We start from the raw sequence: 24,838 nt of genomic DNA, 5'->3' as shown, positions 1-24,838 counted from the left end.
CTGTGTGCTCAATATTTAATACTTTGCTGCCATCTGAGAGAAAATGTATCTGTTCTGTCTAAGAAACAGACTCTATCATTAAACAATAATAACACCTATCATATATCTAGTGCCTACTTCATTTGATATATATGTGCATAGATATTACATTTTATATATTTAAAAACATTATTACATCAGTACTTTGAGACTGGCTTTATTTTTCTCACTTCACAAATGAAATAAGTAAAAATTACTAATATGCAAAAACATAAGTTATTCAGTCAAACATATAACAATTACTTACTGTGCACCTACTAAATACCCAGCACTAGCTACATGCTTGGAATACAATGAATAACGATACCAACCAGAAACCTTGCCATAGTAGGGTTGCATTCTAATGGGCAATATGGACAGCAATCAGTAATCACACTAATATGTGAAAACTTACAAATGAAGTGCTATTGCCAAGGGAAGCATTTTATGTTATGACAATGATTTGGCCAAATCATTGAGAACACAATAATTCTGTAGCATGATTAGCACTTGAACTTTACAAATACTTTTGGAATTACCTAAAAATATTGCATTCTTGCCACTTGTCTAGGTTGTAATTTTCCTCCTCCAACACACAACATGCAATATGTTGTTACATATTGTATGTATACTATAGGGAGAGATTTGTTACCACCCAAATACTTAGTCAACCCAGGGGAAGAAAGCAAACAATACTTGCTGCTACAGTACGGTGTGATGGAGGAGGTACTGTGAGGAGGGAGGAAGGTGACAGCTCATTTCTTGTTCTCATTTGGGGACTGATTGCGAGGAGCCTGAACAGTTGACCACATGGGAAGCTGAACACAGCTTCTGTAAGAAGCTGCACTGACAGGCATAACTAGTCCCAAATAGGTAGTTAAGGGTTCAGGGGAATCTCCAGTAGCTCCCTGAACTGAACCTTACATTTTTCTTTGACTTTCTTCCCCATTAGATTCACCTCATTGATTGAACTTGGCTTTTCCTGGAATGGATGCCAAATAATACTTTATTTCACTCTATTTGTATTTTTCACTGGTTTTACTTGATTTCCTTGAACGGATTTCTGACTTGTCTCTCCAAAGGCAAATACAATATTTTCTCTTGTATTTGGTCATTTGAATACCAACAGGTGTTTTAGGAGAATACTAATAGTAAGAAGATGTAGATTTGAATTTTGGTTAGGCCGCTTATCATATGGTACAAGATGAACTAACTTAATCTTTTAAAACCTCTTTTCTCTCATCTCTAAAATGCTCTAAAAATGCTTACCACCTGGACTTGTTATGAAGAGTAGTTGATACATATTTGAACATGCTGAAATGTTTTCTGAATTTCAGCATCCTTTAGTCTTAACATTAACTTGTTTTGTTAAGATTTTATGTTAGATTACTTTAGTCATAAATGTGTTAACAGCTAACATTTTCCACATTCAAAAAGCATTTATACTCATAATGAAAAGATATAGCCATGATCTAGAACCAAAATATATGTAAGTGAAAGCTCTGTCATTGAGAAAGGCATTAGGAAACGTGCTGTGCAAGGACCTCTATGCCATCTCAATCTCATCTTCAGATCTGTGGATGGAGCCAAGGTCCTTTAGATAGTAAATATGTCATGAGTCTTTTCCTCCTCCAGTTTCTGAATCAGTGTTTCAAACATAGAAGGAATTAATCATCATTTGATGACCAAGTTGAACTTCATTTCCATTAAGACCTGTCAGAGTTCTACCATTGTTACCAGACTGTTTTGGCACTGCAGACCCGTGATGCGGACACCGGCTGCAGCGTCTGCATCATTATGGATGAAATGAGAAAGTCACACAGACCGAGTCCTGTGTAGGAAAAGGGACAGCATGGCTTTTTCTCTCAAGGAAAGCAAAAGTCGAGGCCCTTACTGTGACCTGCCTTTATTGGGTTTCTCAGCACATTACATGATGGTCCTCATTTACTATGCACAGGTTGCTTTAGGTGGTTACCTTTTACAGAAAACAAAAGAGCTAATGCCACTAATTACATCACAGAAGAGGGATATTTGCAAATGAAAAGAGCAAAAGTGGTTGAACTGGTTACACTTGTCCTTGAAAGGTTTAGCATGGATTTTAGGACGTTATTTTGCAGTAAATGTTTGCCACAAATCTGGGTGAGGGAGTTTTTAGCAAAAAGCTAGACTCAAAGCGGCCTAGGTACATTGCAGGCCTGATTCCCCACGGGAGAACCTATCCATGGGAGTGGGTCCTGTGCATCTCTGAGTGGGAGCTGGGCCCACGCCACACAGAATGGTCTCCTACAAGCCGGCCCTGCCCCTGCATAGTCTGACCCTTTTGCATGCCAGGTGACCTCCAGGATCTCGAATCATGCAGGAAAATTTCAAGAGTGAGTTTATTAAAGCTTGGGACAGTGAGGAAAAGGAAGGGCCCCTGGAGACAAGATCAGGGGTAAGTCCAGGACCAACTACCACTGCCCATTACTCCCCTGGGCATAGGTCTTATCAAGATTCATAGAGCTTGGGATAGAAGAAGCAAAGTCCAGGCCTGAGGAGAAGGAGGAGAGGGAGCAAGGTCATGCTCAAAGAAGAGTGTGCACTGGCATCCTTCGTCTTGAGGGTTTCATCTATTTTCTGTAGACGGGAGTTTTAGGTGAGGTCCCAGGGAAGATTTCACCCGAATATTCACTAGATTTCTTGGTGTGTCATTTAGTATGCTGATGTGTTAAAATGAGCATATAATGGAGTTTAGAGTCAATCTCTGGTTAGTTTCACCTCTTTCTTGGATTACTCTGGCTATAATTTTGTTGTTGTTGTTCTTATCTACCTCCCTGTCTAAGGCAATTTATACCACCTGTTCTTAGGTATTTTTGATTAGGGAGGATAGAATCTTGTGATTTATCAGGTGGCTATTAATTGCTTAGTTGTTCCAGCCATTTGTTCAGCAATTTATCTCAGTTTCCTCATTGTACTTTCTAGGAAATTTTTCTACTTTTTTACTAACCTGCCTCACCATCACCCATGATTTTTTCTAAACCTTTTTCAGCTATACTTTTAGCTCATACCACCTCTTAGAACTCCACAGACCTACACTCCATTGCTTGAAGTACATTCCTTTCTGTAAAAAATGACTCCTGTGATTCAAGAACTACCAGCCTTCTTGTACTGTCTTTCTTCTATGCTATGCTAACACCCAAAGATTAATTAATAAGACCATATTAATTTTATCCAGTTATATAACATGATATATTATTATCATATTCCCTTGCAATTCTAGGCTTATGAAAGTTCTATTTTTTAAGAAAACTTCTACCACTCCTATTCCAAGTTATTTTAATATCGTGAATGTTGTCTTGATATTCTCATATATGTTTCTTATATTAGCAAAGAAGTTTTTCTGTAGCTATTTGCACCTGAAATTTGGATCTCTAGAAATTGTTACTGCTGACATGGAAAAACAAGTAATAAATAAAAGTCCAAAAATGTTCAGGGAGGCTGAATTTAAAAAAATGAAAAGGATAAGGTCTGGTGTAGCTGTTCCATTTATTTCCACAATCTTGGCAATCAGTGCCAATGGCTGTGTGGTCGATTTTGCTGTTGTGATGTTGTGTGCTCTCCTGGCCATCCTCGACAGCTACTGACTGAGAGAGGTTATGATTGTAAAGTTAGCAAACATTGCATCGGTCAGAAATATATCACTAGTTATTAGCATGCTTTCCATGACACTTGAAAACCTAAGCAACTACTCTAATTCAGAACTAGTGAGTTGGTCAGGCTGTGTCACTTATGAGCTGGCAAAACAAATGGCCTGTTGAGGCATTAGCAAAAGGTAAAGGAAGAAGATCAAAGTCAATGTTCTTCAGCATGTGCCTTAGTCCATTTGGGCTGCTAAAACACAATACCACAGACTGGGTAGCTTAGAAACAGCAGAAAATTATTTCACAGTCCCAGAGGCTGGAAGTCTGGGATCAAGGTGAGGGTCCTCTTCTGGGTCACAAAATTCTGGCTATATGCTTATGTAGCAAAAATATTTAGGGATCCCTCTGGAGAGGGCTCTACCTTCCTCACTTTTAAGTACCCCTCACAGACCCCACATTCTAACACCATTATTTCTGGGGGTTAGGATCTGGACATAGGATTTTTGGAGGACACAAACATTCATATTACAGAGCTATATATAGAACAAACTCCTATTGGTGGCAGAGAGTAGGAGACCAGAGTAATAGGAGAATCTTACAGCTATGAGGTCCACTGAATGGTAAACCAGTAAAAATATAAAAATGGCCCTGGCTGGCATAGCTCAGTGGATTAAGTGTGGGCTGTGAACCAAAGGGTCACTGGTTCAATTCCAAGTCAGGGGACATGCCTGGGTTGGGGACCAGGTCACCAGTGAGGGCACGTGAGAGGCAACCATACATTAATATTTCTGTCCCTCTCTTTCTCTCTCCCTTCCCCTCTCTAAGAAATAAATAAGTAAATAATATGTTTTTTAAAATGGCCACACATTTCTTAGCAAGTTCCATGGGCTGCTGATCTATTGCAGAGGAACAAAATGCCATATTTGACCTTTAGCTCAACAAAATTAGTTTCTCTCTCTTCTGGGGGAAAGGAAGAATATAAGCAAAAAAAGCTCTCATTTTATAATCTAAGTCAATGCAAGAATGACTCCCTTAGAACTGAAAAGAATTAAGTGTTTGGGAAGTAAAGATACAGAACTCCAAAAAAGGCAATATTCTGAACTCGGTTCTCTGGCTTTATTAAAAGGTACATTATAAACTACTGCTTGAGTTGTCACTTTAAACGTCACATCACTGATGCAAGGAAGTCTGCTTTCAAACAGGTCTGAAGTGGAGATGAAAATCTGGGGGGCGAGGATCCTCTGTGAACCAGCTGGTGTGTGCAGCAGGCTTGGAACCAGTCAAGGATTTTCTTTAACCCAGAATAAGAATTTAATTTGCCAACTATATGTTTTTATTAATACAAAGAATGATTACATTTACAGAAAATGTAATTACATCCAACAGCATTAGAATAAATCTGTTTCCTAAATAATAAAGTGCCACCAATTAGAGAGCTCTTTTATTATTTGTTTTTTAGTCAAGGAGTAAAATTACATTAGGGCCATACTGATAGGACTTCTTGGTGTGGCTCAAATTTCTGTATCGAGTAACAAAGAGTAGACACGTTCATCTTAACAGGGTCTCCATTGTAACTAAAATACCCTTTGTTTTAAGCACGTGTTTATATGTCTGATTCTTAGCCTCAGCTTTGACCTTCTCAAGGGCCTTCAGAACCCTTCAAAGATCATGCATCGCCCAGCCTAGACCCTAATCACATAGCATAGAACTCATCTTTGTAGCAATTTAAATGACTATTTTCAGATTTGATATAGCCGAGAAAGCCCTTTATTCTCCCAGGATACCTGCAGGAAAATCACAGAAATACAATCTTAAGAGATTCATTCCACTGCAGAAGTCACTCTCCCTCAAGGTCGGCTTTGCAAAGGCTGCCACAGCCATCTACCAGGCAAAGATTGGTTCTGAAGTGGTGTTCGAGGAGTCAGCATTTCTGAAACTCCCAACGATATCTGAACGGAAGCTTTGGTTTCTCCAGTAATCACAGAGAGCTAGCTAGCTTTCCCTAGAGGGAAGAAAATAACCCTGGGGAAGTTACTTTTCTTTTTTATTGGCCATAATCACCTGTTAGGCTGATCAGAGCAGCAGGGGTTAGAGCACTAATGTGCACTGCTGGCCAGAAGCCAAAAATGAGCCTAGACATGCAGAACATGGATACAATGCATGATTTAGCAACATCTGTGGTTTAGAGAACTGGAAGCCCCCTTAGAAAGACAGCCATAAGGAACATACGCACACGGTGCCATGAGGTAACTGAATATCCTCCCTTGAGATTTTGTCCCCAGAGTCTAGCCAAATGAAGACGTTGACTTTTTTCTCAAGTCTCTAGCAACAAAAGGAGTCTTGGTGTGGAAGACAAGGCACAACAGGGAGGTAGTAGCCTGGGCAGTTGCTGAGTCCTCTAGAGCATGTGTGCGTAGCATATATGTGAACACATTGACTTGAGCCCTAATGCTTATGCTCTTAGTACACTAAAACTGTGACTTTAAAATATATAACAAACTAATTGGTTTTAAATCGAGTTACTAATATAACACACCAAAATATGCAATAATTACTGTGGGGATTCACCGTAAATTTTGATAGATTTGCAATTTGAGATAGATGAGTAGAAGCAGCCATAGTCCTGATGTTTTATGCCCTAACTTCGGTGAAATTATTTGAGATCATTAGGTTTATTGCTCATGTTTAAGTGTTCCAACACTTTTTCAACCCAAAGTTTTATTAATCTGATTAAAGTTTGAGTTTTAGATAAGCCAAATCCAGCTAGTACATGAAATGTCATTCCCAGAGTAATCACACATGGCTTCTTATTTTAGTCTGCATTTAACTGCAGTATGTCTTACCTAAATCCAGATACAAGTCGCATAACATAATGCAAAAGACTTCAGCCTAAATTCTCAAAGGAAGGTCATTTATCAGCATCTTTGAAATTAAAGAAACATTTAGTATGACAACTTGAACATATTAAAGAAGTAAAAGTAACATGCCTTTTGGCATGTTGAAAGTGTGATTGGCACATCTTTTTTACAATAAACATAGGCATTATTCAAGGAGAAGTTAATACCTGGTTGATATACTCATTATAGCAGAACTCATAATGACAGAGAAATTTTCTTGAAGGGGCCACTCAAAGAAGTTTACCAATCCTTCTGTGGTAGGAACATCACCCAGATCCACTGACCTGTACACTATTTATTTACTTAGTGTACCACTATGAAGTGCAACGTAGGATTCAAACATAAAGTATGTCCATGTAGCTGTGCCTTTTGAGGAATTTAAGGCAATTGACTTTATTTGGGTTGAAAAGACTTGTGTGCATCGAAACTGCTAGAGAGAACCATTCAAAAATCTTGGGGGGCTTTATAATCCCCCAACAATTTGGAAAGAAACATACAGAAAGAAAGGGAAGAGAGTCATGTAGGAGCATCAGAGAGAGAGAGAGAGGGGGTAGGACTGGGTCAGGCTCAAGTGAGGAGGAAGGGCCCTAGGGGGCAGAGATAAAAGGAGATGGTGACAGCTGAGTGTCCATTCAGGAGAAAAGTGAAGCAGGTGTGGGCGTGGTGAACCCTGGGCGCAGCAAAGCGCTACCAGCTGACCTAAGAGTGAGGGCCTCTGCTGGAGGTCTGCAGGGGGATTATTGGGTAGCCTGGGCAGAATCTGACAAAATTCAGCCCTATATTAAAGCCCAGAAAAGTTAAAAGACTTTCCCAGGAACATGCCTAAAATACGGCAGAGATGAGATTCAACTTCAAACACTATCCTCAATACCATACCCTGGCTGGGTTATGCAGGGCTGCAGTAGAGTGGTGTTGACCCTGAACTCAGAACCACCTTATCTCAGTCCTAGGGAAAACTTTAACAGGAGTTACTCAATAATATGATCTGCAATGGCCTAGACGCATCCCAGGCAGTTTATCTAGAAACCATCAGTTTGTGCTTTTCATGGGCTCTTTAGATTTAATTTATTTTGCTCTATTTTGACTCTAACAGATGAAATGCCATTGTTGTGGTGTGTTTCATTTTCTAGAATGCAAAACAATGTATAAATAGGGCAAGTATATATAAGCTCAGTTTTTTAAATAGTGCAAATAATCCCAGAAGAACAGTCTATAGCTGTCATATACCCTCTTCTGCCAATGTCTACTAATGAAAGAAAAATATAACTGCAATATTATCATACTCATATACTAACACGAGTGGTCACAACTGTCTATAAGTTGCCATTACAATCCCATCTAAGATAAAAATGGAAGTCACATTTATAATACACATTTACCTAGAATTTATTTTATTTTCCAGGCTCTTCAATGGCCAACAAGGAATTATTATTCAAAATTTTAGCACAAGATCCATTCTCACGGTTACCAATGTGACACAGGAGCACTTCGGCAACTATACCTGTGTGGCTGCCAACAAGTTGGGCACAACCAATGCGAGCCTGCCTCTCAACCGTAAGTAACAGTGTTGCCAAAATGCCCCCATGGGCTCCTTGGCTGCTCTTCATCAGTAGAGATAAAACATAACAGAGTATATATTCACTTTAGTGTTCAGCCTGATGTGACATGCTCCTTATACAGAGGAATTGGCCACAAATGATATGGGTGTTTAGTTTTTATAATCTACATAGAAGTATCCACATGATTAGAAAAAGTCTTAAAGCTGAGAGAAGAAAAAATGTATATGTAATAGAACCCACTGAAAAACATCTTCTGGATAAAGACCATTGATTTGGTGAGGGTTTGTCTTGTTTTGATTTATTTTTACAAATGTATTATATTATCTTCTTTCTATCAAGCAAATATTTGGTAAGTTTATTTTTTAATACATTTTATTAATTATGTGATTACAGTTATCCCACTTTTTCCTTTATTCCCCTCTGTCCTGTACATCCACTCTCACCAGCATCCCCCTCTCCCTTAGTTCATGTCCATGGGTCATGCATATAACTTCTTTGCCTTCTCCATTTCCTGTACTATTCTTAACCTCCCCCTGTCTATTTTGTACTTACTATTTATGCTTCTTATTCCCTGTACTTTTTCTCCCATTCTCCCTCCTTCTTCTCCCTGCTCATAATCTTCCAAACCCTTCATTTGATCTTCATTTCTGTGATTCTGCTCCTGTTGTAGTTGTTTGCTTAGTTATTTTTTTTATGTTCAGTTGTTGATGGTTGTGGGTTTGTTGTCATTTTACTGTTCATAGGTTTTTTTATCATCTTCATTTTCTTAGATAAGTCCCTTTAACATTTCATGTAATAAGGTCCTGGGGATCATGAACTTCTTTAACTGTACCTTATCTGGGAAGCATTTTATCTGCCCTTCCATTCCAAATAATACCTTTGCTGGATAGACTAATCTTGGATGTAGGTCCTCACCTTTCATGACTTTGAATACTTCTTTCCAGCCCCTTCTTGCCTGTAAGGTCTCTTTTGAGAAATTCGCTGATAGTCTTATGGGAACTCCTTGTAGGTAACTCTCCTTTTCTCTTGCTGCTTTTTAAGATTCTCTCCTTATCTTTAATCTTGGATAATGTAGTCATGATGTGCCTTGGTGTGTGCTTCCTTGCATCCTATTTTTTTGGGACTCTCTGAGCTTCCTGGACTTCCTGGAAGTCTATTTCCTTTTCCAGATTAGGGAATTTCTCCTTCATTATGTCTTCAAATAAGTTTTCAACTTCTTGCTCCTCTTCTTTTCCTTTTGGCATCCCTATGATTCAGATGTCAAAATGTTTAAAGTTGTTCTGGAGGTTCCTAAGCCTCTCCTCATGTTTTACTTTCTTTTTTTAAAAGATTTATTTATTTATTTATCTTTAGAGGGGAAGGAAAGGAAAGAGGGAAAGAAACATCAACGTATGGTTGCCTCTCATGTGTCCCCCACTGGGAACTGGCCTGCAACCCAGGCATGTGCCCTGAGTGGGAATAGAACCGCAATCCTCTGGTTCACAGGCTTGTGCTCAATCCACTGAGCTACACCAGCCAGGGCCTCCTTGTGTTTTTCAATTCTTGTTTCTTTATTCTCTTCTGGTTGGATGTTTATTTCTTCCTTCTGATCCAAATCATTGATTTAAGTCCCAGTTTCCTTCCCTTCACTTTTGGTCCCTTGTATATTTTTATTTACTTTACTTTTCATAGCCTTTACTTTTTCCTCTATTTTGCAACCATACTTAACTATTTCTATGAGCATTCTGCTTACCAAGTGTTTTGAACTCTGCATCTGATAGGTTGGCTATCTCTTCATCACTTAGTTCTGTTTTTGGAGCTTTGATCTGTTCTTTCATTTGGCTCACATTTTTTTGTCTCAGTGTGCCTGTTATATAGTAAGTGTCAGAGCCTTAATTGTTCACCAGCACTGGGCAACCCACATCACTGCACTGTGGTACTGTGTGTGGGGGAGGGGTTAGGTAGGGATCAATCCCATTTGCTTGGCTCTTGGCTGGCTTTTTAGACACAAATTGGGCCCTTCTTGTGCTGATTCCCAGGTGGGTGAGTTTGTGTACATTCTAGGACCTTGTGGGTCTCTCCAATAAACTCTCCTGTGAGGCTGGGAGTTTCTCCCACCACCACAACCCCCACAAGTTTGTAGAGCCAGAGGTTTTGAGGCTTTCTTTCCCCAGGCTAGAACCCTGGGTTATGTGGTCTGTCTCGCCCCCCAATTATTCCTCCTGGTTTATCCTCCTGCAAATGTGGGACCACCTGGTCCACCAGCCATTGCCTTGCTGGGCGTCCTTTCCACCTCAGCTGCCCATCTCTGCCCCTCCCACCCATCTGAATGAATGTTTCTTCTTTTACTCCTTGGTTGTTGGACTTCCATACAGCTTCATTTTCCTGGCAGTTCTGTTTATTTTTTGGTTTTGAATTTGTTGGTGTCTTTCTTTTGGTTGTGTTAGGAATCAAAGTATATCTACCTATACCTCCATCTTGGCCGCAAGTTATAAAATGTGTTATATTATCCTGAAACATGGATTAATTTGGGTTGAATTTACTCTCAATTGATTTTCTTTAGACACTCATCTTGGAATAGCAAGAATTCCACATGACATAAATAAAATAAAATTGTAAGTAAGTGGTCATGTACAAAAACATTTTATCCACACAGAGAACATTTTTACTCAAAACTATATTTTAGGATACAATTTTTTACTAAAATAAAGAATACATGTACAATGTACCTTAATTCCTAAGGACTAGAAATGAAAACAAGAAGATCCAACATAAGGATGAGTTGAGGGGAGAACAAACTATTGTAATGTTTCTTCTTGCAATTATTTTACTGCTTTTTAGGAGCTGAATCACCAGCAAAGTGTTATAAGCATTAAAAAGTCGTGATTTGGAAATGGAGTTTCTCAACATGTTTGTGACAGAGAATACACTGTCTTTTCAGTTTAACAAAGTTAGCTGAATTATCCTTATCTCATATACTTTTATAGAAACCTGGTGTGTGTGTGTGTATATATATGTGTGTGTGTGTGTATATATATATATATATATATATATATATACATATATATACTTATGCTATCATCCCAAGACCATAAGCTGTCTCTGAAGAACACAAATATTGTGGAGTTAATCACAGACATGATCATTTCCATTTTGCAGAAATGAGGATGGGATATATAATAGTCCTACTACTTAAAGTATACTATAATAAGAAGGTTTGTGATTTGTGAACTTTGAATTATCATGATTTAGAGACCTCTGATATTAAATAAAAGATAACAATTTCTTGTTAATAAAAATACATTTGAAGATGATTTGTTCTATATAAGCTTTTCAAACATCACCTAATTTGTTTTTTTCAGGTTAATATTACTTAATTTTTTTATTTCTTTTTTTGAGTATTATTGTTCAGTTACTGTTGTCCCGCCTTCTTCCCCACACTCTCCCCTGCCTCATCTCCACAAGTGGCAGTCAATCCACCCCATTGTCTGTGCCCTGAGTTCTCTATTTGTGTACTTATTTTTTTTTTTACTATCTCCATGCTGAAAGAAAAACATTGCTTACCACTCAATAGGCATATATACTTGCTTCAGTTTCTACCATGAGGATGATTTATTTAGTGTAATTATAAATAATATAAACCACTGAGAATACTATAGAGCAGTGTGAATTCTAATTTCATGTAAATATTGATCTTTAGCATGTTATTAATATTTTAAATGGTTTAAATATTCAAGAATCTGGAAGAATAACCGAATTTAAAAGGCAAAGTAAAGAAAAATTTAAGATTTAATAACACATTAAGTTTTTGGTTTTTAAACTTCTAAGTAACATTCTAATATTCAAAACTGAAGCATTAATGAATGCAACAAATGAGGAACAAATGTCACCTATTTAAGTGTGTCTAATACTCTGGCAACCTTAACACAATCATCTGGAAGAGAAGCACTGCTCAGAAGGCTTCTAGACATGGTACCTTCAGAATGGACTCCAATGGCTTCTCTCTCTCTTTGACACTGGCTTTCTGTTTGTAGAGGTGCTATGAAATGCCAGCGCAGTTTCATTTACTTGTTAATAAAGACACAATGTGTAACTATTGTCTATAATTATGAACATAGTTATGGAAATGTGAAAAAATATCCATATATAAGAACTTTTGCATGACTTCATCTGGAGATCTTATTGAATTAAACTTTTCTGTGTACAATAATTATTTTTATATATTTTTCATCCATTCACCAAATTATGTTTGCTAAGAACACGTACAAACAATATGTATCAGATATCAAATTTAAGTACATAAAAGGTGAAGGGGATCAATGTTTATCTGAAAACATATGCAAAAATAAGACTTGTGGCTGTTAAACATGTTTTTATGGTACTCTAAATCTCCTTGGAGGGGTACAGGCACCCAACACAGGCATAGCGAATCTTAAAACCATATGTGGGAAAAGGCAGCTTTCCTAAAATGCTTACAATGCTAGGTGGAGCAAAAACAATGTGTCCCTCGATAAGAACTCCTGTCATATCATCACAAGATCTATGAATGGGAGGGCTTCAACTTCTAAAGGGATCAAGACTAGAGGCCAGTCCAAGATGATCTAATACTGGCCTGTGGCCTGTGTGTGTGTGTGTATATATAAAATGGGTACTGAGGATCAACCCTTTCTATAGCATGTGGAGCAAATTTGTCCATCTTACCTAGGAGAAAGAAAGGAGACTCCAGAGTCTGTGCTAGTATATACATGGTAATGTTTGGAACATACTATGAAATCTTCATGCTTTCAGGGTTTGTATTTCTGAGTAGTTAATATGCTCAAAAACAGGATCATAAAAAAAGTGGGAGTTACCTAGCATAGTACTTATATGTAGCAAACACTCAAACTGGTTGATAATAGCATTTCAACAGAGCCTTAGACACCGGGGATCGGCTCCCCATCCATAGTTATTTAGGGTAAATCCTGAGGCTGTTAACAATCTACTCCCAGTTTTTAATAGCCTACATTTTCCAGATCAGCAAGAAGATAAAAGGCAATAAACTATAATTTTGAGGTTTGCCTTAGCTAACACCATCCAAAATGGAATGTAGAAATTTTTGTTGTGTAAATGTTTCACTGTGTATGCTTCACATAAAGGGAGTCAAGAAAGTCTTTGTTTGAACCATAGTTTTACCACATCTGTTATGTGTGACTTTGAGTAAGTTGCCTAAATGCCAAAGCCTCAGTTAATTCATTTATAAAATGAAGGCAGTGATAGCTCCCACCAGGATAAAAATGATGCACATAAAGCATTTATCACTCATCCTGTGTCAAAGTAAACATTCAATAAATGTTAACCATTGTTACTATATCATATCTCCCAACATCACTCACTTTTTTTCAAAAAGTTGTATATAGATGGCTGATTTTATTGGATGACTGATTGCCAGTACTTTATTGAGTGTTTAGATGGTGCCCACTGACTGGCGAGCCAGAGAGAAGGCATGCACATTTTGAAATAATATCCCAACTCTAGCTTATAACCTCATCCTTTGCTCAGCACGCGAACCGGATTTTGTGGCACTAGTTCCAGATTAAATGTGATGTTTGCAGCCTACAAGTTTAGACATCTAGGGGATTCAAAGGGTAAAGATAGAACTGAAACAATTGTTCTATTCTGAGGCTTAGACAATTCATTCAATTGTTGTGTTCATTTTTTAAATATATATATTGGTTGCCTACAATGTGCAAAGCACTGTGTTAGATAATAGAACTGGAACCCCATCCTCAAATAATGCTTAGAAAAATGAGTTAATGGGGATAAGAACACAGGTAACTGTAATGCAGTATAGTCAATGGTGCCGTACGAGGGCAGAGAGGAAGCTGATAATTCAGTCTCGGATGTTATGAAGGAACTGTCCTCTAAAGCACGTCATATCATTATACGCATTATAACCAAGACAACCCAAACACCATGTTAGCCATCATTTTCTCATTTTTAGAGGCAGAGCTTTGCAGAATTTATTCAACAACTATCTTGAGCACAATTAGGGAATGATCAAGTCAGCCTCAGTGACTCAGGGCAAGCTATAGAGAAGATGACCCTTGAACTAAGGATGTGATTGGGTTGAGCCTGGGTGTAGGAATGATAATGAGAGAGGGAGAAAAAAAGAGAGAGAGAGAATGAGAGAAATTCTCTAGTAAGGAACAGCTCTGACATAGCAGCATGAAACTATCTGACACATTTGAAGATGTGATTAGAGTAAAAGGTAAAAGAAGAGAGTGTTAAAAGCTGAGGCTGGCTACAAGGTGGGATTAGGACAGAAAGGGGTGTGAATGAATTTGGACTTTATCCTTCTGGTTTTGGAAAGCCAAAAAGAAAAGAATATAAACAGATTTAGTTTCTGAAAGGTGTTCCTAGGTTATGTAGAAGGCTAAACCCAGCTTATTAGATTTGCAATAATAAAGGCAAAAGAAGATAATTTCACAAAAAGAGAAGCAGGAATGAGAAAATTGAAAGATAATTAGGAGAGAGGAGTTAATGAATAGAGACTAGCAAAGGATTTGTAGGACTCTAGATAATCCCCACATCTAGAGAGAATAAAACACAATCGTAAGAATTTAGATAACTCCCAACATTTAGTTTGGATGACATTTACCAGGATAGAACATAGGGAGATTTGTATTTTTAGATTTGGGAAGAAGGTAGAGAATGAAAGAAGAGAAATAACTTTAATTTTAGACATTCAGTTGGAAGTAATGTTCAGTAAGATAACTGGATATGAAGTCCAGAATGGAGATGCAATTCAGAAGTTATCACAATTGAGGTGGTAGTTTCAGTTATGAGAATAAATAATATTTCTCATAAAGACCATGTAGAGTGAAGAGATGGGCGAGGACCAAAATCCAAGCAAAATCAACCTCAAGAACATTGAGGAGGAGGGAGCAGAGGAAGAGAAACATCCTGTAGAAGGCTGTGTTGATGGAGAGGCAGAAGAAGATCAGTACTGTGGAACCCGTGGAAGCAGTCCAGGGCGAGAAGAGGGGAGATCAGCAATGTTGATGCTATATCACATCAGAGAAAGTCTGAACATTAACCACTATCTCTGATCATTGGCACTTATTGATGATCTTCACCAGACCAGTTTCTGTAGACTCGATGCCACATTGCTATGGATTAAGGTTAAATAAGTAGATGAGGAAGCAGACACATGGACGGTAAACTCCTCTTTCCACAGTTTAGGCTAGGAAAGGAAGAGCACAGGCTGAAGATCTGCCTTGGTGCCCCAGCAGCTGGTCAGAATCGGGCTTGTTAAGGCCCAGACACTGTGTTTCCATCAATAAGCCCCAACCCACAAAGATGCAGAAATCCCTGTCTTTGGTGAACAACACTCAACATACTACTTGCTTTTTTTTTTTTTTCTGTAAGCCTCCCTCATTCCAGTTTGTCTCTTTTCTCACATCTTTCTTGGAGAAGAAACCAGGAAGGGTTTCTCTTTCCTAGAGAAACAAGGAAGGGTTTGATTTAATATGAAGTTACCTTCAAAGCCTTTTCCTTCCATAGCCTATAAACCTTAGACTGCAACTATAAGAGGGACTGTAGTTACAAGTATAGCACTTAGTAATTTCATCTATATAATTACTTCAGGTAGAGAATATACTTTGTCAAGTAAGGGGAAAACAAACTATGGCTTGAAAAAACCACAGCAAAGCTAGTATACAATGAATCCCTGATCACCTAAATTATATGTCCAGAAATTTCTGAAATATGTCTACATTTAAAAAGTCTGTGTGTGTGTGTGTGTGTGTGTGTGTGTATGTGTGTGTGTGATAGAGAGAGAGAATAAGAATATTTTGCAGTAGCTGTAGATCAGCCTCAGGGAGCAAGTGTTTTAACAAAATTAATAATGGATATGATGTGCCAGCTATTCATAGAAAAAAGTGTATTAAGTAAAAAATTGGGATTCATAATTATTTGGTATTTTCTTATAATTTTCAACTGTGTTTTTTGCTTCCTGAAGCTAAGCAGCTAAAAGAGGCGATTCATCTAAGTGTTCTCCTTAAAGAATGTGAACTGAATGGTCCCATTCTGCCATCTATGGGTCCAATCCATCAAATGTACACCACCTTTTGATCAGTGATATAATAACCAATAGAAGTCACATATGTAAGTAATACATTTTATATATGTTTCACTTCCCGCTTTCACAAAAAAGCATATACTTATTATAGAACATGTATTATAAGACTCATAATCTAAAGGGAAATAAGAAAAAACAATTAGTTAGAAGGAAGAAATCTTAGCTACATAAACCAAGTACTTAAAGCTTGCACAGCTTTAGTTTTAATACAGCCTTCTCCTGAGACCCAATATATGAAAATATTTGGGACAACTCAAGCTTTAATATTAACAGAGTCTTTGTTTACAGTCCCAAATACATAACAATAATATTATTACAATGTGTGGATGCCAAACCCTCTTTAATGTGTTCTCAAAAGTGTGGTGTCAAATTTTTTGCTAGAGGATAAGTCTTTTTTAAAAAAGCTTGTATTCATTTATTTTTAGAGAGAGAGGAAGAGAAAGAAAGAGAAGGAGAGAAATATCAGTGTGTGGTTGCCTCTCACATGCCCCCTCCTGGAGACCTTGCCCACAACCCAGGCATGTGCCCTGACTGGGAATTGAATGGCAACCATTTGGTTCACAGGCCGGCACTCAATCCACTGAGCCACACCAGCCAGGGCTGAAGACAAGTCTTAACGATGATATAGGGACTTCTTTTCTTGAGTGTCTATGTGGCACATGCACACATTTTTATCTCAATAAGAAACCATTTGTCTCAGAAATATTACACATGAAATATTGAAAGGACCCATCAAAACTGTTTTTTCCCTGCCTTAGCAACCCTGTGGAGACAATAATGAAGTTCAAATTTTAAATGCCTTATACAATTAGTGCTATTTAACTTTCTGGAAAAATCTCTCATGTTAGAGAATATTTCTTCCCAGTATGATTAATTTGAAGGATACTTCCATATATATATATATATATATATAAATATATATATATATATATATATAATCAGTACCTAGTATCCAAAAAGAAATGTAAGAGACTATTAGAGAAAGTAAGACTGTGGGTAGCATAACAGTGTTTCCCTCTAGATCTGACTGATGCAGGAAAACATTATTTTTTTTCACTGATTTGTTGAATACAAAACCAGCTGCGCCCTTGCAAGTAATATTTTATCTCTCTGTTTGCTTTGAATGTCCCACATGCCAGTTAGCAATTGCATGGGCTCTGTTATTTTTGACTATTATGATGAACCTTGATTTCATGTGAAAGGTGATATCACAAATCTGAATGATTCATGTTTTAGATTGAGCTTGATCTCCCCTCCTGCAACTTAAAAGAGACAGCAGTAATAAATTTGGACTTGGTGATTGTTGAAGACAGCGTACTGTGTGAGGCAACTTGCTTTATCCCTACAGCTATATGTTAATGGGAAGACTTCTGTTGGGGTTTTAGTAATAAATATTTGTCAAAAATTAGGTTTGCAGTTGCAGGTAGATTTTGATATAGTTAAATTAGCTTATCAAATTGTACTCTACTCAAGAGTAGAGGCACCAATACACACGCACCAACACAATTGTAAGACCAATCAATAGCCAATGCAGACACATTTGCTGGAGTATGGGTTTTCTGGGTTTCATTTTTTTCCCCAACCTTACCAGAACCTGTGTGTATTCTTGAGAAGCCAGACACAAAATGGTCATCAAGTGCCATCTGTGAGTAATCCAACAGATTGAAACAGAGATGCTGCTGGGACTTGTGGTGGCCCAGCTCACCAAATAGCCACTAGGAAGAACCAAATACAAACACTAACAGAGCTTTAGTTACCCATGTCATCTGTCAGGACGTTGGAGCTGGAGTGGTCTCAGATATCACCTGTTCAATGTTTTTCTAACTTTTTAAAGCAGTGGATTTCTTTCTTTTCTTAAATAAAACCTTATGCAAACCTTTCTATATACCAAATATAAAATCGAAGTGACTTTGGTTGATTTAAACATAAATCTGGAAAATTCCTTCTGTTTTGTTTTATATCAAATGAGACAGTAACCCTAAGGCCTATCGAAAAGTCATAGAGTTCCAAAAAATTTGGTTTTAAAATTTTTGCTCTAGACCAATCTGTTCACTTTGTAGTGGAGGTATTTGAGGCCCAAACAAGGCGAGTCTGAACTCAGAACTGCATTGTCACTGCAGATGAAGGGCTAGAACTTAGTTTTGCCCACTTTCCAGGGCTCTTTCCCCCCCACCCCCCAAGAGCTTTGGGCTCACACAGACCTGATTCGAAACAATAGTCCCACACTGCAGAATGTTAATAGTTCTCTCAACCCCAGCTTTTAAGCCTCAGTTATGTCATCTATAAAATAGGGAAATAACTTATTTTTATAGGCTTTGTTTGTGAATGTTAAATGAGATAGGGTATATAAGATTCCAAAGCCTAATCCAAAGCAAGTGCTGTTTAGTTGTTAGCACATTTCCTTTCCTTTCCTTTCCTTTCCTTTCCTTTCCTTTCCTTTCCTTTCCTTTCCTTTCCTTTCCTTTCCTTTCCTTTCCTTTCCTTTCCTTTCCTTTCCTTTCCTTTCCTTTCCTTTCCTTTCCTTTCCTTTCCTTTCCTTTCCTTTCCTTTCCTTTCCTTTCCTTTCCTTTCCTTTCCTTTCCTTTCCTTTCCTTTCCTTTCCTTTCCTTTCCTTTCCTTTCCTCTCTGTTATGTATAATCCAAACATTGAAGAGTAAACCCAAAAAGATGCAATCTACATCCCCTTAAGAACTGGGTAACTTTATCTCACTGAATAGCCCAGAACAGCACTGGTCCTTTGATTTGTTTACTAATGCACTACTGTATATCACTATGATATTATCTTTTTTGTTAGAATTATTAATTAAATCATCCATACACCCAAGCATTCACTTGCACTGATGGAAAAAAGTGGTCAGGTTGATAGAGAGGGTTGTACAAGATTAATTACTCTACTAATGTATTTCTCTCAGGTTAAGAGGCAATTTGACAGCTGCATCCTCAAGCTACTAAGACTCTACATATGTCTTTATAGCTGACAGAGTCAGTAAATGCCAAAGAGAGAAGGGGGCTTTGGCATTTGCCACCATCATTGATTAGCCAAAATGTATCAGCATTGTGGGAATTAAGTGTCAAAAAAGATATTAAAAGGAGTTTCAAATTTAACCGTAAAATTTTATTGGGAGCCCTGGCTTAAGAGTCAGTTTTAAGTTCTCGCCTTTGCTTGAGGGTACTTAGGTAAAACACTCTCTGGCCTCGGCTTCCTCATCCATAAACCAGGAGAGTACAACAATGAATCCCCAAGTTCTCTTTCAGCTATAATGCTTTAAGGTTCTAAGAAATCTATATGTTTTAAAATAGCATTTATTGATTGATTGTTATTAAAAAACAGTTACAGTTACTCCTTAACAAAGTAGAAATGCTGCCAATATTTTCCCTTCTGTACATTTTTGTTGTTCCACTCAAAATTATTTTTTATTGACAGAAAAAAATTGTATTTTAATGTGTTTTGCTCTGTGGTGAGTTTCCATAAAGTTTAGCTCAATAGCACTGCTGGCCTAATCATGTTGTCATCTCTGCAAAGAATTTTACTCTTCAGGGAAATTTCCTTTATGTTCACAGTTTCAATTCCATTGGCCAATAACCTATGAAAAGGCACTAGAATAGACATCTATGCTTGATGTTTTTATTTCACAAAACTCTAACCCTATAACAAATTAGACCAAAACGTGACCCTATACATATGGGAATTGTGGCTGTTAAAACTTTGAAAAAATAAAATATGCCAACATTTCCATCCTTAAAGAAAAGCATATTACCAGCCTCTATTTCAATAGTGGCTTTCCTAGTCTTTACTCTGAACCATATTACAGGTTGTTGAAAGATCCCCCTCCCATTATTTCTAAGAAGTCTCTTAAAGAATATTCACCCAGCATGCACTGTTTTCTCGGCAGCTGTGACTAGATGTGAAGTATGATCTAATGGTTTTATCACATGATGGTGTCTGAGCTATTCTCCCACCTCCACTTCTGTACTGTGATTCTTTTTCTAAAAGATGAAAATGGGGCAAGTTTGGTATTCCAAATTTAAGGAAAAAAGAAAATTGATTGTGAAAGCAATGATGTTTCAATGGGCCATGTTTTCTCTGAAGTGCTGCTGATTATGTTTCAGTGGCCTGGCCGCACACTGTGGGGGAGGCGACTGAAGAGGCCACGCCCTCACCAAGTGTGTCCGTGCAGTGCGGGTCGGATTTCCTTACTTACACAAACAACCCATTAGGGTTTCTCTCCAGAGACACAAACTAGATCTGGCCCAATCTCTACTTAAGTAAGATTTGGACAAATCAAGTAAGATTTGCTTGCATAGAAATGGTACTTCACCTACGGCATAACCAGACATTTTTAGTTAAGCTGAGTTTTTCCAATTCTATACTTTTTTTTTTACAAGTTTTCAACAGTTTTAAGGAAAAGAGGTAACCTTGATTACTCATCTCTAAAATGTGCTATTAGACAGTCACATGATCTTCAGTTTCCTTTCTTTAATTTTTTAATCAATCAAATTAGTGCATCTGTGGGGCAGCCTCATTAGTGAGGCAGATCAGATTTCTTGCCAAACCACCATTTAGAGTACCATTCCGTCCATTTACAAGGAATCACAGGTTTTGCGAAGTACTTCCTAAAACAAGTTATAACAATATATTTTCCTAAAACTGGAAGAATAATAGCTTATGTTTTAAGAATTAGTGGCCGTACCTGTAGGGAACTTTATATTATCTTCAAAGAAATCATAACATCTTGGGAACACTGTAGTTTATGGTATAATAATATACTTACCCTCATGTACATAATATCTATAATCAAACTATTCCCAGAGTAAATTCATTTTTGAGAAGACTTGCATGCACTGCGGTGGCACGACAACTCCGCAGGCTGGACTCTGCTGGAAGACGATTAATTGAAAGGGTTTAGTTCTCTCAAGCCAGTGTACCACCTGTTGGAGTTCCTATTTGACATTCTTTGTTACACCCATTTTGCTTCACACTTCAGAACCGCCTGTATTTTCCCAACATCCCTCCTGCCAGCGGCACCTGAAAGCGTGGGCCTCATATGCCAAAATAGTCTTAGAGGGCCACATACCACTATCATAATAATCTGCCGTCTATTATTTACTTTTCTTTGTTACCATACTCCCTGACTCTTTTTCCCTTCTCATTCTTTTCATCATTATACATATTTCAAAAAGACAAAAACCACGACTGACTCACATACTATTAGAGAGAGGCACTCTCATCTGCTACTTATATTCTACTTTCTAAATTATCCCCTCTTTTTTCCTTTCTTTCTCTCATTTTGCCTCAACTTCAGGACTTAATCATTACCAAAAGAGATAGGCAGATGCTTCTCTAACCAGGAGTATAGATTTGAGATGGAACTAAACAGTTCCTGAATAGGCAAGCTCAAAATTGCTTTTGAAAGCTTTATCACTGCAAATGTAATCAAACTTAGCTTACCCAAAATTGATTGAAGTTGCAGCCCCAGGGCCAACCTTTGACCAGGGCGGTGTTCACACCAGCATTGATTCTGCCTGCAATTGAATTACTCAGGCAATTCTGTGTGCACTTTCAGCTTCAGCCCTGGAGTGCAAATGGCCAATTTGGGAAGCAACTTGGTTGTGCTTGAAATTTGCTGGAAGATTTTCTCATACGTTCCTGGGGAAAAATCAGGCTTACTTTTTAAAAATATTCTCTTAGTCACAGAACTGGCTGCTTAAGGATATTTGGTTTATTTTTGTTTGTTTAGATTTGAGACAATGTTGCTTCTCTCACAGAACCTTATCTGACTCTAATCCTTTGATACATGTACTAAAATTTAGAGAAAATGAAAATTAATGAGGAAAAAATAAGGCAATGTAATGTTGTGTTATTAGATAAATAAAAAGCTCAGAAACACATTGAATTTTATAGTTCTAAAAACACAATTCAAGAAAAGAATTTGTTTATTGAACTTTCTATAGGTCTCCATGTCATTGCATTCTAAGACACACCTCCCTCCCTGGCCTTCCAAAACATTTTGTAAGATTGGCACAAAGAAACATTACAAATACTCTTCCAGGTCTTAATAGGTTTTCATTATGCATTTCTATTTTTCATGTTTACTTCCCTGTTTTACATGTGAATTCTTAGAGCATCTACCCTCCTCACAAAACTACTTTTTACACAGAACTTACTATCTTTATATCCTATTCTACATTATCATAATTAAGATTAACTATAAGATTATATAATTAAAAGGAAGTTATGAGCTATTATTACATCTGTTTTTTTAATTTGCTCACCCAGAGGGTGGGAGTAGCATATATTAAACAGAATATATATGTGAAGCACCTGGTGCCTAGTAGGGCTTATTTAGTTGTCTTTCCTTTCTTGAACTTTATTGTACAGTAGGGATGATTTGATTTAGTCCCTTCGAACCCGTATAATGGCTCCTGATACAGTTGGGATTTTATTCTGTCCTCATGATAAACTCATGCGTAACTAAGTGCCCACACAAGCACACAACATTCCCTGTTTACATTTGGTGCAACATAAAATACCATCCCCTTAAAATGGACTCGACCACTGTGCCTCATTCCTACTGCACATGCAGTGTTAAGCAACATTTTACACTAAAGCTGTGAAACCTGGAGGGATGTTTATCTTACAATGTTTTATTCCTATGAAACCAGAGAGAAAAATATATAATACCTGGTCATTAAAAGTGCTCCAAGTCTCACATTAACATCACAATGTATTTCAGATCCAGCGTTGTCTCCCCCCTAATCCATCCGGAGTCAGGGGAGAAGGAATACCCTTGAAGTTGCTTTTCGACACAGGTGGAATCCATTTTTTTTATATCAGCTCCCCCCGCCCCGGCCAAATTAAATCATTTTCACATTCTTCTTACTTGTTTACAATAAGAAAACTGCAGTTTATAGGCTGCATACTTTGAGACTTACTGTCATAATTTTTAAACTTCAGTATTTATTCACTTACTCAATTTATCGACCATTTAAATGCCTAGTCCTGTGCTGTGTTTGGAATATAAAGGTGAGCTAAGAAGATTTGATTCCTTTGAAGACTGCTGTGTTTGAAGGGGAGGTTGGGACACAAATAGTTACCACAAAGTGTGGTTAATTTGTAGAGGCTAGAGAGAGAGGGAGAAATTGTTAATGAACAAAAGAACATCCATATGGATGGAGCATTGAAGATGACTAGAGAAATCATGAAAATATGAGGATGGGGAGAACAGCAGATGATGGTTCATGAAAGGCCTTGTAAGCAAATGTTACCTTCTTTTTTAAAAAGTATTTTTTATTGTTGTTCAAGTACAGTTATCTCCATTTTAACATGTTATAGAAGTGCCATCAGCCAAAAATCTATTTTTATGTACTACTGATAAGTTTTTAAAATGTTAGTGACAAAAAAGACAAATAAGTATATTTGGACTATTGTAATATACTTTGGTTCTTGAGTTGTCTCAGGTACACTAAAGTGACCCCAGTTACTGGGATAGAGACTGCTTTTGGTCTGAGCCTTAATTCCTCTGCTACTTAGGCACTCCTCAGATACATATGCCTCTACCTTACCTCCTTACATGTTTCTAGAAAACCATAAATGCTTGTGCCAATTTTACTTAAAGGAAGAGCACTTAGTTCACTCTGTTGATCTGTTGTGCTAATCAAATAGTAAAACAATTACTACTGAACTCTTTAATGAGATTTTTAAAACTATCCCCCTAATTTTTTTCTAGTATACTGTTAATCTATTAATCTATCAACTAATGTACTCTATCATTGTTAGGTCTAATCTCTTTTTCCTTCGAATTTTATACAGGATGCTAAAAGAAGCTCTCTAAAGATCGTTTAGAGCAAAATGTTTAATATCTGCATACCAAAATAAAGTTAAATAGTCTTGCCACTGAATGAACCCATAGAAAACCTCCCTAAATACATTTATGACACATTGTTTTCTAATTAGAGAAACTTGTGATTTTTAATGTCACAGTAATAGCTGATAGCTAACCTTAGACATTATTTTTATTTCTTGGGAAACAGCCATAGGATAGTTTTCATTGTTATAGTATTTCTTTAGTCTTTTTACTTTCCTCTGAGAAAGAAAGAGTTTAGTACAAACCCAGCCCCTCTATTAATCTGCAAGTAATATAAACTCCTGTGCATATCACACTCTATTAAGGGCTGAACGGTAATGTGGGGCAAGGGAAGTATTAGGAGAAACAGCAGTATATATGGCAGGTTGTGAGATCAGAGTTAGCATCTAGGCTCAGGGAGAGAATGAGGAAAGGCAAAATGTAACACCCTGTTCTATCTAGATAAGATAATCATGGCTTCAGGGATTTAGAGGGAGTATTGGTACTGAAAAAACATGGAAGGAAGAAAGAAAGAAAAAAAAAAAAACAAAGAAAGAAATTAGCTCCTAGCCAGTATTCTGCTGATAGTGATTCAGAATCATTCTCTTCAAATACAAAGGACATTATTATGACCCTTTGTGATTTATCACAGTTGAGTTCAATGTGAGGTAGGCCTGAATTTTAACAATTTTGAAACATACTGCTATGTTGTTATTATTGTTGTTGTTTATAGAGGAAAATGCAGCAAATTGACAACTTTATACAAAACAATTTCAGACTAAAAACGGGGTTTATTACTACA

The 24,838-nt window shown here is 37.4% G+C and overlaps 1 protein-coding gene across 2 annotated transcripts in view; it reads left to right on the top strand.

The window, feature by feature from the left end:
- The window catches only part of NEGR1 (neuronal growth regulator 1), an 836,437-nt gene that overhangs the window by 638,386 nt on the left and 173,213 nt on the right, over positions 1-24,838 (top strand). For both annotated transcript variants that reach the window (XM_053655407.1, XM_053655406.1), the window contains one exon: positions 7,938-8,089. In XM_053655407.1, the coding sequence (XP_053511382.1) occupies positions 7,938-8,089 (152 nt within the window). The remainder of the gene's footprint in view (positions 1-7,937; positions 8,090-24,838) is intronic.

The sequence above is a fragment of the Artibeus jamaicensis genome, unplaced genomic scaffold, assembly GCF_021234435.1.
Source record: "Artibeus jamaicensis isolate MK-2021 breed Jamaican fruit bat unplaced genomic scaffold, CSHL_Jam_final scaffold_1019, whole genome shotgun sequence".
Taxonomy (NCBI): Eukaryota; Metazoa; Chordata; class Mammalia; order Chiroptera; family Phyllostomidae; genus Artibeus; species Artibeus jamaicensis.
The sequence above is the reverse complement of the archived record's forward strand: the minus strand, read 5'-3'. Positions and strand labels throughout refer to the sequence as shown.